This window comes from Taeniopygia guttata, chromosome 4A, assembly GCF_048771995.1.
Source record: "Taeniopygia guttata chromosome 4A, bTaeGut7.mat, whole genome shotgun sequence".
In the NCBI taxonomy this organism is placed as follows: Eukaryota; Metazoa; Chordata; class Aves; order Passeriformes; family Estrildidae; genus Taeniopygia; species Taeniopygia guttata.
In genome coordinates, this window is record NC_133029.1 from 16,735,323 (window position 1) to 16,751,049 (window position 15,727).

The 15,727-nt window shown below is 48.0% G+C and overlaps 1 protein-coding gene across 1 annotated transcript; it reads left to right on the forward strand.

Moving 5' to 3' along the window:
• Positions 1 to 981: 981 nt before the first annotated feature.
• Positions 982 to 15,056, forward strand: UPRT (uracil phosphoribosyltransferase homolog). Its single transcript, NM_001245673.1, is given in 7 exon segments — positions 982 to 1,289; positions 6,652 to 6,694; positions 10,328 to 10,397; positions 12,114 to 12,176; positions 13,114 to 13,275; positions 13,839 to 13,937; positions 14,661 to 15,056. Coding segments are annotated over 7 exon segments (834 nt in total). The 5' UTR covers positions 982 to 999; the 3' UTR covers positions 14,768 to 15,056.
• Positions 15,057 to 15,727: the final 671 nt, after the last annotated feature.

Consider the following 15,727-nt stretch of genomic DNA (forward strand, 5'->3'; position numbering starts at 1 on the left):
CATTTACCTGCGGCACCAGCCTGAAAACAATTCCAGCACTCTGAGCTGTGCTTCTCCTCGGCCCGCGGGAAGGGTTGGAGTGAAAAGCAGAGCCACCAGCTCTGTTCCCTTTCGGCCACTGAGGGGAGCTGCTCATTGGCAAATTCGGTTGTGTGATCCAGGGCTTTCAACCCCCTAGAACTGCTCGTGCTCTTTATGTTACAACCACTGTGTGCTGCACCAATCCTGATTTCAACTTTGCTTTTGTCCTCCAGGGTGAATAACTGCATTGGATTTTCTAACTACAAATTCTTTCTACTGTTCTTAGCCTATTCTTTGTTGTATTGCTTGTATATTGCTGCAACAGTCTTCAAGTATTTCATTAAGTATTGGACAGTAAGTCATGAAATCCAGTTACTTTTTCATCTCCTGTCAGTCTCGTGGGCTTTAGTGACTCTCGGGGCTTTGTTACTCTCAGGCAGTGGAGGGGCTGTGTTTTCCTGGGAGGTGTTTCCTGGGTCCTGTGGGAGTCCACCTCCTGTTAGATGTCCAAAATGCACAGAGGAAGAAGAGAGTAGCCTTCAGGAATTTCAGGCTGTAGATGATTTTCTGGCAGAGGGGTTCTATCCCTTCCGTGTCCTTGTGTTTGCCTGGGTGTCCCTTGGAAAGTTTGGCATTGATGTGTAAGATCCTGGCAATGATGTGTACATATTTACTGAATAGAAAAAATGGGTCAAAACCCCTTGTTCATTTTCTAAGCCCCGTAGGCCTCCTTTCTCAATTTAAATACAGTGACCCAAAGGAGGCCTTTATGCCTATCCCGGGGGCTGTCCCGGAGCGAGCAGGGCCGGAGCAGGGCCGGGGCAGGGCCGGGGCAGTCCGTGCCCGCCCGGCGCGGTCCCGCCCCCGCGCTGCGCTCCCGCCGCGGGCCTGAGCGGCGGCGGCGGCCGCCAATGGAGCGCGGGCGGCGGGCGCGCTCCCCCCGCCCCGGCGGCGCGCACGGGGGCGCGGCCCCGGCGCATGGAGGCGATGCCCTGCCAGAACCAGCGCCTGGGCCCGCGGCCGCAGGATGAGCCGCCGGCGGCCGCCACGGCCACGGCGAGCGGCGGCTCGCGGCTGATCCGCTTCGCCGAGCCCAGCGAGGACAGCGGCTGCCCCAGCCCGGACAGCAGCAGCAGCAGCAGCAACGGGGTGGTGGCGGCGGCGCCGATCCCCGTGGGGGAGGGCGGCGCGCCGGCCATCGGGCCGCAGCTGAAGCTGCTGCCCATGAACGACCAGCTGCGGGAGCTGCAGACCATCATCAGGGACAAGTGAGGGCGCCGCGCCGGGCCGGGCCGGGCCGGGCCGGGCCGGCTGGGGAGGAGCCGCGGCGGGCCGGGGAGACGGAGCGGGATCGTCGCTTGTCGCTCACTCCATCCCTCCCTCTTCAGGGAGCCGCAGCCCCGCCGGGACGCGCCGCCGTGCCGCGTGTGCCGGGCTGAGCGCCGGGCCGGCGGCGCGGCCATGTCTGGTGAGGCGGGCCCGGGGGCAGGGCAGGGCAGCGCTGCCGGGGCTCCCTTTGGCTCGTCACCTTTCTACGCGCCCCCGCCGCGGGGCTGCCGGGGGCCGAGCGGCTCGGCGGGTCTTTAAACCCCTCTCACACCTGGACGGGACCTGATGGGGCTTTGTGCGGGCGCTCCTGCGGGCACCTTGGCGCTTGCGTGCCACATCATCAGCGCAAGGAGCGTGCAGTACAATAGTGTGTGAAGCCCTTGAGAAGGGAGACTGTACCTTAGGGTACCGCGGGCGGGCCCGGCAGCAGCTGGGGCTCATTGCCGCTCTCTGGAGATCGCATCCTGCAGGCAGGATGGGGCGGGGAGCGTTCCCGGACTATAACTGGAGACGCCTGTGATCACCATGTTCCACGGCGCAGTTCAGGTGTTGAACACGTCCCTTCCACTAATAAGGTTTTTAGCTGTGCTTGTTCAACACTGGGAAGGTGATAGGGGAAGGTACTAAATATAGCATACCACATAAGACAAACTTCAGTAGCATCCATTTCTTTATTAAAAGCTACTGGTTTGCAAGAACCACCAGCAAAGAGGTGTGAAATCAAGCCTATTAATAGAGTTATCAGTTCTGAGTATAAACCCTCTCTTCCTGTGACAGTGGCTTTCTGATATCTGCAGTAAGTCATTGCAGAGACACTGTTCCTTGCTGTGTTTCACGTCTGTCCATCTGCATAGTCCATGTTTTGCTATTTTCTGGCTCTTGAGGCTTAACTTTGTAGCTAACAGTTATTAATTTTTCAATGCAAAACTGATCACTGTTTCTCAAACACAATACTTCCATTAATTTTATTAACTAAGCTGAGCCTCCATATCTTAGATTAGTTTGTGGAGGATTTTCCTTAATTTTCAAAGCATTGTGGAAAAAACAAAACCTGGCAGCAGGAGCACCGGAGGCAGTGCAGCCTTGATGTAAGGAGGGCACTTGTGGCAAGACCACGCAGAAGATCTCTGCAGGTGAGAACACCCACCTGGCAGCTTCTCTGTGGAGCAGAAAAGGAAGCTGGGAGTGGGCTAAGCAGAGAGGAAATCCAGACTAGGCTTGGTGATGGCCTGTGAAAGGTTTTGAGGTTAGAGATAACCATATAGTTTTGATGTCTAGACAAATACTAGCAATGCAATTACTTTACTCAGTGGTTTTATTATTATTTTGTTTTACACAGGTTTTGGCCTTTTTCAAATACATTTAAGAGATTTCACATTACAGTGAGCTTATCTAGAAAGCAGCAGCTGCGATTTTAACTTGAAGGACATTTTTTAGAGTGACATCTGCTTTACTGCAAAAGATTTTGTTAAGAAGGAGTCTAGAATAGGACTTGTAAACAGCAGAGCAGCTGCAGCAATCACAGGCTGTACTTTATTCTCAGTGTGATGTTGCCCTGTAAGTGGGGATGGAACTGTCACTTCCAAGCTCGCTTCCCAACCAGTGAGGAAAATCGGGTAACAGCCTGCTCAGAAAGGTTGGGTTTGTAGGTAAGGACGGTAGGGAAATATTATTTTTTTTGTTCTGTCCCAAGAATTCAGCTGCATCTTGTTAAGAGACCTCAGACTAACCTATTTTCATACCTGTCATTCAGAAAGATGCTGAAGGGAGATGAGGATTTTTTTAGGCACTGTTCGTTAACCTTACCCTGGGCAGCTGCAATCTGCCCTAAGACAACTCTGTAGCTATTGTAGCATTTAAACCAGGTGCTGAAAGAAACTCCTCCTCCTCAGAACTGTTTTTGTGAACTGGCAGCAATGTGGCTCAGAGCAGCTACTGGTCAAAAAAATCCAATTTAAGTTGTTAGAGAGGTATGTTGACATACAGTGCTTAGGAAGAGGGAGAAGCTGTCATGTACAGGCAATTAGAGCCCTGTCACTTGGACTTTCTGGATTCAAAAGAACAGGTAACACCTTAACTTAAGGAGAATATTTAGATTCCTTAACACTGCAGAGGATCGATGTCCCAGCTACAGCAATACCTGAAAATGGCAGACATTAAAAGGCAAGCTTCTGGGGAGTGAGAAATGGAACAAAAGTAGGGAAAAAACTGAGTCCACTTGGGATTATTAGTGTAAGAGAGCAAGGGGTAAATACTCAGATAGATAATCCCAGTGAGCTGCGATGGAACTAAGGTCTGGTCAGGCCAGGTGCAGAAGACTTTGAGGACTCTATTTTGTCCATAGCATGAGCTGCTCAGAGAAGTGTAAAGCTCTTTCCTTGTTCCTGAGAGGATTCAGAGAAAGAAATCATGGCCTTTTCAATTGGTATTAGTGTGAGAAAAAGCCACCTTCATGTGGCTGGTCATGGTGTCCTGTGCAATTCAGAGGTGGCTGGCTGGGTCAGGGATGTCCTCCTGGTAGACTGAAATGGCACTTTTGCTTCCTTAAAATTAACAAGAACTTGGTCTGTGTGCCAGAGTTGGGGAGATGGATAGATCACCTTCCTCATTTTCCCTCAGGCTTGTCACTTCTCTGCTCAGCAAATGCTTAATGGAGGTAGGTGCCTTTTATACTGAGTGGGATATGAACATCAAGTGCTCTAATGGGATGTGAGCTGATGCACTGAAGTACTGAACACTAGAACAGTTACAGTCCCTTTACAAGGAGGCAATGATCTCAAGGTAATTTCTAGCCTCAGATGTGAACCAGGGATCTGGAAGCTGAAATGAATAGTGCAGTGATGTGTTTATATAGAAGAAAATTCATTAGCTCAGGTTGGCAGTGTCATTTTAACTCATTATTTAACAGGATATATGATTTAAATCCAGGTACTTTAAGGTTCTTGTGTCTGTTGGTTGAGATCATTCTGTGGTATTCTGCTAAAGCTTCTTATTCCCTAAGGAACAGAGTCATAATATGGAAATGCACTTGGCAGAGTGGGTGGATGTGCAGTCCTAGCTGCTGCACAGAGCAGGGGGATTCAGGAGTGTGCAACTCACCTGTGCTGGGTAAGGACAACTGCTGAAGGCAGGGAGGGTGGATCCCTCTGCATCCCAGCCCCAGCATGGAAAAAGTTAAGGACTGCAGTCAATGGAATGCTAAAGTGCTGCAGGTAGAATGTGGACCTGTTCCCAGCCACATCATCTCCCTGAGTGCCAACAGCTCATCCAGTGCCTTCAGTTTTCATAAAAACGTTTTACAAATCCTCTGTAGGGAAGTGGCTTTTTTCCAGCCTGGCCCTCACCCTGAGTGTCTCAACAAGTTCTGTGAGGTAATGAGAGAAACAGGAATTACTGAAGCCCCAATACCTGCAGACCTGACAGTGTTTGTCATTAGTACCAAGTGCTAAAGCAGGAAGAAACCCTGCAGCTACTTAATATTACAATACAGTCGAAATAAATCCCATTTCTTCTCACCTCCCAAGACAGACACTGACATCAGCCACACTCCCTGCCTTCAGAAACAAAGTGAAACTCATTTATATTGTGTAACACAATGTTCCCGCTACAAGTTAGGTTTTAATGCCTCATATTTTTAGATGTTGTCTTGTTACTTGATGAAGCAGCTGAAACAGTTTCTAGTCTGACGTGGCTTGTTGCTTTATGTATTTCTATCTGGTATTTAGGAAGAACAGTTAGTGTTTTCACATAAGCCCTGTTTTTTTTCCTGCCCTCTGGCAGTTCTGACAGGATGTGGGGTTTGAGATGTGGTCTCAGCTTTCCAGCTGCCCCTGTACATGAGGTCTGACATTTTCTGTATTGCTGTTGTTTGTATGCACTGTCATTTTCTGTTTCCCACCCCTTCTCAAAAACCAGGTATGACCAATGAAGGGTGTTCAGTGAACTGTGCAGAGGAACATCTGTGTCTCAGCAAGGACAGAGGAGTTGGTTCAAAGCCTCATAATCTGCATTAATAACTCAGAATATTCACTTGGAACACATTGTCACTTTGCAGTCAAAACTGTGCTCTGGACATTGTTGGATCTGTCTTACAACTATTTGTGAAATTTAGCTTAATTTTCTGAAATGTTAGTCCAGAAGAACGTAGATATGCCACTTAGCTACTTCTCTCTTTTAAAAATACTTATCTACACCACAGTTAGAAGTATGAAACATTCCAAAAATAATATCAAAATAACAAAGTTAGGAATACCCTGTCAGTACCAGAAAGAGGAAAAAAAAAAGCAAACAGTATTTTAACAGTGCAAGGAATGAAACTAGATTAAGTTAATGCTCTTTTAAAACCTCTTTTTTAAAGTGGGGAATAAGTGACTGGTTCCTAGGCAATGAGCAGGCAAACCTTTTGACTTTCATTCATGTAAGCATGAGGTGTCTCAGAATCTTGGGGATTAAATACAAAATGGTATTTAAGGATACATGCAGAGTATTAGCGTTTGAAAACATGAGAGGGATTAATAGAACATTTCATTTAAAAGTACCTCTTACCATGTTGGTGCTGTGTCTGAGGGTTTTCAGAGCTCCTGCCTGGTGAGTGTTGGCTCCTTGATCAAAAATGTGTCTTCTTCTGGTGTAGTGAGAGTTGCTCTTGGCATGGGAAGCAAAGAGTTAACGCTGCTTTTAAAATGCAGGCTTTTAACCTTTCATTTTGCCTTCTGAAGGGGCCAAAAGCCACATGAGCAGAAGGTTGTACCCAAACTAATAAGAGGCAGAGAGGTGTTTCATTAATCCCTGTTCAGTTTAACCTCACATTCACTGATCTAATCACACTCGGTGAGTTCCAGATAAGATAGGATGTATATCCTGCTTATCAGGTGTGTTGTCAGCCCTGGGTTAAGGATCTGCATGATCATTGTCCCACAGTTTCTGTCTGACTGGAGGACAGGCAAGCAAAGCTCACATGCTCAGAGCTGCAGGGAGTGCAGGAGTACCTGAGCTCAGGAAGTGTTTTGGAACTGAACTGGAGCAGCAGTACCATGGGAAAGCTACAGGACATCATCCTCTTGTGTTTAATTGCTACAGGTACAGAGAGCACTGCCAGCAGCAAGAGCCAAACCCCAGTGCTGGGTCACTGCATCTCTGCCACCAAAATGGAAACCCATGATGCAGAACCTCTGGGATAAATTTAGTATATGGCAGGAGACTTTTCTCTGGACTGCCTTGGAATATAGTATTTAATATAGTATTTAAGCAATGTTCTTAAAGTTATTCCCCAACTTAAAATGTAAATTATTGCCTTTTCAGGAAATCCAGTAGAGGAGACTTCGTATTTTCTGCTGATCGTCTGGTAGGTGAAGAGTTTCTTCTTCTTGGTATTGTACTTTGCAACTCTTTCATAAAATGGGTCTTTCAGAACAGCAGAATGGTAGTGTGACAGCAACTTTTCTACCCAAAGGAAATTGCTGTGTGACTGCAACTTTCTGTATAGACACTTCTGTTCACTGTTTCATCTCAGCGGGTTCCAGAAACCATGTTACCAGACACAGCTATGTGAGGACAGAGACCTGTCGTAATAAGAGAATTCTGTTCAAAAACAGATGCACAGAGGTTGCAGATAATTAAGTTTTAGTTGGAAGCAGTACTTTTGATCTTGTGAACAAAGCACAATTTCTTACAGCCTAGATGTTACCAGTTGCTTGCATGCAGAAGTGCCTCCTGGCTTGCTGTGTATTAGATTATTAGCTCTGAGTGCATCCACATGGAGAATTTGTCTTTAGCCATATGGTGGTTACTGGCAGGGACAAAGCAGTTTGAAGTTTTCACATGTTTTGGTAAGTCAGAACAAAGACTGCTGGGAGTGTAGCCTTTATCTCATTTAAATTACAAGCTTAAAAAAACCCAGCACTTGCTACTACACACACACTTGCTTGTGTCCACAAGGGTGTTTCTTTTTGCAAATCCACTCTCATTAACAGAGGGAAGTGTTTTTCCCCTTCCAGCGTAGTCCAGAGGCCATTCACAGCTAGAGCCACAGCAGGCAGCTTTCCTGTGATGAGCCCAGTCTTAATCCAGGCTTGCTCAGGTTTAGCTATGACCACAGCCTAGGATTGTGACTGCAGTGCTGTTTATCTTCATGGCTTTCCACTTTCCTCCCTACTTTCCCCTTCTTGAGGATGTTTCCTGCATTCCAGTACCTTACTGTCAGTAATTAGTGTGAAGGACCTTTTTCCATGTACCTTCTCACCTTTCTTGTGTGTCCTGCCCTGTTCTGAGACAAACACTGATATTTTTTTTTCCCTCTTATTGCTGGTAACTGCAGACCCAGGCCGTGAGTTCAGGTCCTTGCACCAGTGTCCTCTATGGGCTGGCCAGCACAGCCAGAGAGCCTCTGGGTGTTGGTCCTGCAGCTCTTTGCCACAGAGCCTGCTCTGTTTTCCATCTTGTGGGAGGAATTTTGCACAAAAGAATATGTAGAACTCTCATTTTCTGAATATTTTTCCTAGGTGTGACAAAAACCAGTTATAATTTCATGTAGGATTTGGTCTCTACTAAACTTGGCAAGGTGCAAACAGTTATGACTTGCTATGTTTTCCACCCAGAGAGCAAACAGAGTTTAATGGCAAGAGGCAATGCTTGAAGAAAAGTGTGGGATTATAGGGGAAGAAAATAAAAATACACCTTGTTGCAGTGAGGAAATGAGAATGAAGTTAAACTTGCTCCTACCTTGGCAGCTGTTAGGGGCAGTGTCTCCTGAGGTCACCAGAGGGAGAGCTCTTAAGGAGACATTCTAAAGGTAAGGTAATGGATTTCTGGTGGTGCAGTTTGTTTCACGCATAAGGGAATGACACCAAAGAAGTGTTTGAAGTTACTTGTGAGAAAAAGGAGTTAATGGGCAGTGGAGGTTGGCAGGGGGTGTCTGAAAGCCACTGCCGGGGCTGTGATCCTGAAATTGGAAGAAGTCAGGTTAAAGTCATGAGGAGGAAGGACCAAGACAAACCTGTGTGGTGTTTGTGAAGGAGGAGAAGCAGCCCCTGGCATGGAAGACAATCAGTCCTTGTGCTGGTGGAATGGGGACAGCTGGAACTCAGGGCAGGTGGTGGGAAGGGCACAGAGCTCCTCTCAGGGCAGGAGGTTCCCCCTGATCCCAGCACCTACACACTGGAGGCACTGAACTGGTGTCACAGCTGCTGGTGCTTTGCAGCACAAAGCACATTTTTGGGGGGGGACTGGAGGCCTGAGGTGGAGCCATGAATTCATTTCTCAGCCCTGCCAGCAGCTCCCTGTGTAACACTGACCAGGTCACTTCACCTTTCTGCCCTCCTGCCTCTTTCAGGGGGTGAGCATTCAAAATGGTTTGAAATGCTGAGCTGCAAAGAGCTGCACAGATACAGAGGATGTTCTGCCTCCTCTTGTGCTTCCAAGAGAAGCCACACATAATGGGTTAGAGGATTTTCTGGTCAGACTCTTCTACCTTGGGACCAAAGCTTTACTTCCTGTAATAACGCCAGTTTTATCCTCTAAGCAATGGCAGCCACCTCTCTGGGAGAGGAGCAGCCAGTTTTGGGGCATGAGAGAAAAGAGGAGGAAATGAATCCCTGAGTGTGGAGGTGGCAGGAAGCACAGTGCAAAAATAAATGTTTTATCAACACTGACAAGTTTACAAAGAACCCTTCCAGCCTCTGTGTAAAACACTGATAAGTGTAGGGAGATCACAGAGATTATTTGACTATTAGACCTTTACTGGATTACTCTAAACTTTTGGCAGATTGTATGGAGCAATATCAGCACTACAGCAAGATTAAAAAGGCTTTTTTTCCAAACCTGGCAAATAGGTTGGCTTTTTTTTTTTTTCTTTTTTTGTGAATTAAGTTCAAAAACATAAAATTTGCTACAAATGTCACAGAAACTGACCACAACCTCTGAGTATGGCTGCCACAAACACAACTCTAGGAAAAAAAAAAGTTGTATTAAAATGACTAAAAATATATTGAAAGAGAGATTGTAAATGTAAGGGGCCATTTCTAGCAGAGGCTGCTTGTGTGCCAGGAAGTGGGGTAGAATAGAAGGGACAGGAAAACCTTCCAGGCTGCCCTCTGGAATAAGAACTGCCTGAGGTGAGCAGTACACCTGCTCCATCTCAGGAGCATTGCCTCACTCTCCATCCCACAGGGAATTTTGAGTAATCAGTGATTTTTTAGTTAAAGCTCTTGCTTGGCAGTCACTTTCCTTGAGCAGTTCTGGGCTGAGGATCTTTGGCTCACGAACAGAGAGAATTCTCCCATCTTTCATACCCAGAGCATCCTTCAGGACAGGCATTCTGGCTGCAGGTGATGTGTTTGGTACTTTGCAGGGCAGCACCAGGGGAGGGCTGGGGGGCTCATGAGCTGCCCCTCCACCTGGACCATCCAAAGGTGCAGGGATTGGCAGAGCACCACATGGAAACCAGAGCTGCAGTAGCTGGGAGATGAAGGTGATAAAGAGATTCCTAGACCTGCTGACTTGTCTTTGGGCACTGTGGTGTGTGTGCATTGCTGCAGCTTCTGGGGCTGTTCTGGCAGCCCAGCTGCAGTTTAGTCCTGAAACAGGGATGGGAAAATACAGCCTGGCTGAAGGGGAACTTCACCTTTCCCTCACCAGGATTTCCTGTCAGCAAACAGAGTTACATTGGTGCCTCACTCATCTGTTGAGAATAATTTGTCTGTGAAGCCTCTGCCTACCAGATGTAAATATGATTTATGCTTTGTGATTGCTTATGAACCCCTATCTTCTCCCAATTTTGATCTGCAATGCCTTTGTTTGATTTGTGGCCAAAACAAAGGCCTCACCCCAAAAAGGTCTCTAAATTCAGTCCCTAATTGCTGTTAAAGAGATGCTTTCAGACCCTTGGGGCTCAGCCAGTCCTTGTAACTACTACTGCCATGTAGTGCCTTATCTCCAGAGATAATAATGCCTTTAATAATCCATCCCTTTGGTTCCACAGATCAGACTCGTGGTTGAAGAGGGACTGAATCAACTGCCCTACACAGAATGTACTGTGACCACTCCAACAGGTATGTGGGAAATCACCCCTGGCCTGGGTAGGATTGGGAGTGGAACTGATATCAAAATACATAGAATTATTACAATTATTATTAGAGTTACAGAATATCCTGAGCTTCTGGAAGGGACTCAGAGGATCATTGAATCTAATTCCCTGCTCCTCAGAGAACTGCCTAAAACTGAACCCTGCATCATCCAGCTGGTCTTTGACAGACTTGGTGCCACGAGCATTCCCTGGGGAGCTCTGAGCAGGGCAGAGTGACTGTCCCTGTTTAACAAGGCACATAACATCACAACTGAGCAAAACAGTCAACACTGTCATTTCACTAAACATTACAGTGATCTTGCAAAACCATGATGAAAATGTAGCAGTGTATGTGCAATATCAATTCACCTGCCAACACAACAGCCTTGAGCTAAAACTGATGACATTTCACATGTCCATTAAGGAAAAAGTACTTGGCACAAGCATCTTTGCCTTGCCAGCCTAAATCTGGCCCTGCAACTGGGGCCAGCTGGGAGTGAGGATGAGCAGGAAATGCAAAGTGGCTATGTTGGCACTAGAGAAAACCATTGCAGGAGTTGTGGTTCCTCCTGTCAGCTGTAAAGATCTCTAAGGTTACAGATACTCAGGTGTGCAGTACTCGGAGGCAGCTGCTGAGTTCATCAGCAGGTTGGGGGAACTTCTCAGCTCCATGGTGTGACCCAGAGCACACCTGTGAGACGTGCACCAGCTGAGTCCTGTTCCCCCTGAGAACGTTCCTGCAGGGTGACACTCCCACTCTGCAGTAAAGCATTGGTGTGGCTTTATTTAACACTTAGAGAAATGATGGACTGCAAATCCTCAACTGTGGAACCAGACGGAGTTCAGGCACCCACCTGTCAGAATCTGTGGGTATTGGTGATTCCCAGATGGTAGAAAGTCTCTGTCTTTCTGCCCCGTTGCCAAAGAAGAAGCCATAATTCGTCTGTGCTGGTTTCAAGGTTGTTTATTCTGTTTATCTCTAACATGTTCTGCTGCCCTGCCGCAGCTCTGTCCTGCAGGGCAGCGTGTGGGGCTCTGCCCTCAGTGGGATGGTACAAACATTAAATACCAGAAATTACGTGTACTATATTTACAATAATGTGCCAATATCTGTCACCTATGTTGAACAGTGTGTCCCCAGCCTAAACCAATAGAAAAATGCCAACATCACCAAGAACATGGAGGTAAGGAAGAAGAAGGAGGAAGAACAGGATCAGGCCCACTTTCCTCCATCTTAGAACTCCTGACCCCCATGTACAAAGTAAAACCCCCCTGTACAGGTACTAAAACCCCCCTGTACAATACTAAAAAATTTTACCCTCTAATTTGTGACTACTTTTACTATACCATCTAACTCTCTGTGACCGCTTGTTCCACCTTCAAAGTTGGTAATTCATTCCATGGTTCAAACTCAAGATCACAGCTGTTTTCAGCTGCTTGCCAGGGTCTAAAATGCTTTTGACCAAGGCCTGGAACCTCTGAAAATGTCTGAGGGACATTTTGAGTTCCGACACCCACCCAGGAGGCACCATCCCTTACCTGTGCTCCTTTTTGTGTCAAACAGCAGCTGCTTCAGCTCTTGAGCATTGGTGTCACATCTGTTCCCCTCAGTCAGTGACAGATCCGGGACCAGCTCCTCTCTGTTCAGAGAGGGCAGAAGGGAGCAGCCACTGCCGCTCAGCCCTGATTTCTTTCCTCACAGGACACAAGTATGAAGGAGTCCGATTCGAAAAGGGAAACTGCGGGGTCAGCATCATGAGAAGTGGTAGGTGGTGCTGGCTGCTGAAGGACACACATTAAATGCTTTGGAAACCTGGAAGCAACTTCCTTTCAAAGATGTGCAACAACAGGTTTACCCAAATTCTTTCTTAGGCATCCTTGATAACAGAATATGCAGGAATATCTCCCATTAACCTTTAAGGAGACGAATGGCTGGAACAGATCTCCTGTGGCCCTTCCCTGGCAGCTGTTCCCTGTGAGGGGCCGGGTGCCCTCCCCCGTTTCCCACTCGTGCCCAGGGCCAGGGCCCCACCCCAGCCACGCTCTGTGGGGGCAGAGTCCCTGCCAGTGCCCAGTGCTGGGCAAACCTTTGGGTCTGTGCTGGCAAACCCAGCAGCCCCACACTGCCCCACCTCTGTCACCGGGATGTCCCCAAACCCCACCCGCCCCTTCTGACCCTCCCAGCTCTGTCCTGTGAGAGCTCAGCACCGCTAGGAGACCAAACCCAGGGCTCGGCAGCACCGAGGAGACGCGGTTTGCTGTGAACAGAGGGAAAAGGGAAAGAGCTTCAGGTGTTTTAATGCTTAGAACCATCCACCAGCACAGGGGTGGGACTGTCCCTTTGGGGACTGTTCCTTTGGGACTGTCCATTTGGGGATTGTCTATTTGGGGGCTGTCTGTTTGGGACTATTCCTTTGGGACTGTCTGTTTGGGGACTGTCCTTTTGGGAGGACAGTTTGGGGGGACATGAGATTCCCATTTGGGAATCTCCATGTGGGGACTGTCCCTTTGGGGACTGTCCATCTGGGACTGTTCCTTTGGAACTTTACCTTTGGGACTGTCCCTCTGGGGGCTCTTTGGGACTGTCCCTTTGGGACTGTCCCTTTGGGGTCTCTTTGGGACTGTCCCTTTCCCTGCAGCCCCTTGCCCCGAGCCCTTTCCCAGTGTCACATCTGCTGCTGTGTCTGTGCTGCCCCGTGCAGGGGAGGCGATGGAGCAGGGCCTGCGGGACTGCTGCCGATCCATCCGCATCGGGAAAATCCTGATCCAGAGCGACGAGGAGACGCAGCGAGCCAAGGTGTACTACGCCAAGTTCCCCCCAGACATCTACAGGAGGAAAGTGCTGCTCATGTACCCGATCCTGAGTGAGTGTCTGCCCCAGCACGGCCAGGCAGCTCCTCTGAGCGCTGGCACGGACTGAAAACAGCCACGTGCTGGGGCTCTGATTGGGTTTTCTGCTTGGTTATGGGACAGAGCAGAGAATTGATCAGGCTGTGCCAGGACACAGGTGACAGAGGAGGGAATTGATCAGGCTGTGCCAGGACACTCAGCTGTACCAGTGTGAATGCACAGCAAATTGTTTGGGCATGGCTGCTTTTGGGAGAAAGGCTGAGATTAAGATTTGATGTAAATTTAATTATATGAATTTTGCCATGGGAAAAAACTCGAACAGTATTTTTCTTATTCTATTCTGAGACATTTCAAGATTAATATTTTAAGGAGTTTGTTGGGATGATGTTACTTGTGCACTCCGAGTTCTGCCATTAGGAGAACAAGGAGTACCTGCAGAGGTGATACCTTTTCATTGGGAAAGGACAGAGTCACCATTCAGTCACACCAACTACCACAGGTATTCTGAGATAGCTTGGGACAAGTTCATCAACCAGGGCAAAACTCCTAAACCCTCTGCCCCTCTTTGCCCTCGCAGGTACTGGGAACACGGTCATCGAGGCTGTCAAAGTGCTCGTGGAACACGGGGTCCAGCCCAGTGTCATCATCCTGCTCAGCCTCTTCTCCACACCTCACGGTGAGTGAGCACAGCTGTGTCTGCTGGGGACAGTGACATCAGTCACACAGGGGACAGGCAGGGCAGAGCTGTGCCTCTGCCATGGCAGCATCGCTTTGTCAGAGTAGGTTTGGGTTTTTTTTTGGCTGAATTGTAAAACTGAGCAAACAGCGCCATGTTTGGTGTGGGCAGTGAGGAGGGGACTAAACGGCAAAACTGCAAATGGGAGAGTGTTGCTAAAAGCAGGAGTTTGCAGCACTGCCAGGTCCATGGCTCACAAAACAGTGCCAGGCCAGCTGCTGTGCTAGACTATGGAATGTGTGGGTTGGTCCAGCACCAGAACACCAGGAGTAGGAGCTGAATGGAACTACAGAACTGGCCTGGCTGCAGGTTAAAGGTAAAAGGGGACCTAAATGAGGAACATTTGCTTCCCTGGGAGGATCTTGTGCGTTGCATTAGAAATTGGCTGTGGCAGAAACTGCTATCAGAAAAATCAACTGAACTGCAGAGCAGCCTGTAACTACTTTAATTGGGAGTATGGGTGTATGGGAAAGGCAATTTCAAAGAAGAAAACCCCAAAAAAGCAATCCCCTGCAGTCAGTTTTCCTCATAGATAGTTAGCTAAGGCAGGGACAGGAAGCGGAGACAAGCACAGAGCCTGACTGACTTTTGGAATGCTGCTGATCACAGTTTGACGTGGGCTGAAGCACTGTAGTCATTATTGCCTTTGCTGTCTCTTCCAAGGTGCCAAATCCATCATCCAGGAATTCCCAGAAATCACCATTTTAACTACAGAAGTGCATCCTGTTGCACCAACGCACTTTGGACAGAAGTATTTTGGGACAGACTGACAGTCTTGGAACAACTGGATATGACTCTGGCATTACAAGAGGGTTTTTTTTACATTTTATTACTATTGAGTTGGTCGAGGGCATGTCTAAAAACCTTTTTGGCCAACTAACTTAGGTTAGTGCTGGCCTGAACAGGGATCAGGTACAGTGACAAAGCACTCTGGTTACACGGTCAAGCATCTCCATGTTGGGGTTCTGTAATTGCCACACTCTGCTTTTTAACCTATTTATTCTTCTCTAGCCTGTATATGGCCGCCTGCAAGAGCAAAATAAACCCAACTAAACCCCAGGAGCGTGTCCTTCATTTCTAGGGTCACTTGGCATCACTCCAGCCACAGCCACTCCCAGTGCTTCCACATTTCAGGGTGCACTTGGCTCTCAAGGTCCTCCTGAGCAGCCACATGGATTTTTGGTCTTTGGCTGGTGGCCAAGAACCAAAACTACAACTCTTGGAATTTTGCTCTGCAAACATTATTCTCAAATAGTGAAACACCCCTGGTTGTTTTGCTCCAGGGTCCTGAATCAAGAAGATTCCTGTTGCAGCACAGGTGCAGACTGGGTGGGAACTGGGGGTGGGAGCAGCACTGCCTCTGGAAATTGTACACATACAGAACTCAGGAGTTCTACGAGACAAAAGTTGTGGCTGGATCAGTCTCACCAACCCTTTAAATGGCAGAACACAGCAGCAAAAAGCTGGAACTTGACTGCAAGTCCTGCTCACAGAGCACCAGAGCCAGAAGACAAACATGGCCCTCAGAGCTCAGCAGCCTTTCCAAAGTCTCAGGGCACTCATTGTTTGGGGTCACATTAAACATCGATCTGCAGCCAAATCCCTTATTTCTTTAAATCCTCTGGCATCAAGTACACCATACCCAGCTGGCCAGTACCTCCCCTTACTGTAACTTTGGAGAGATCCATAAATGCAACAGAAACCATTATTTTAAAATATCTCCATATTCT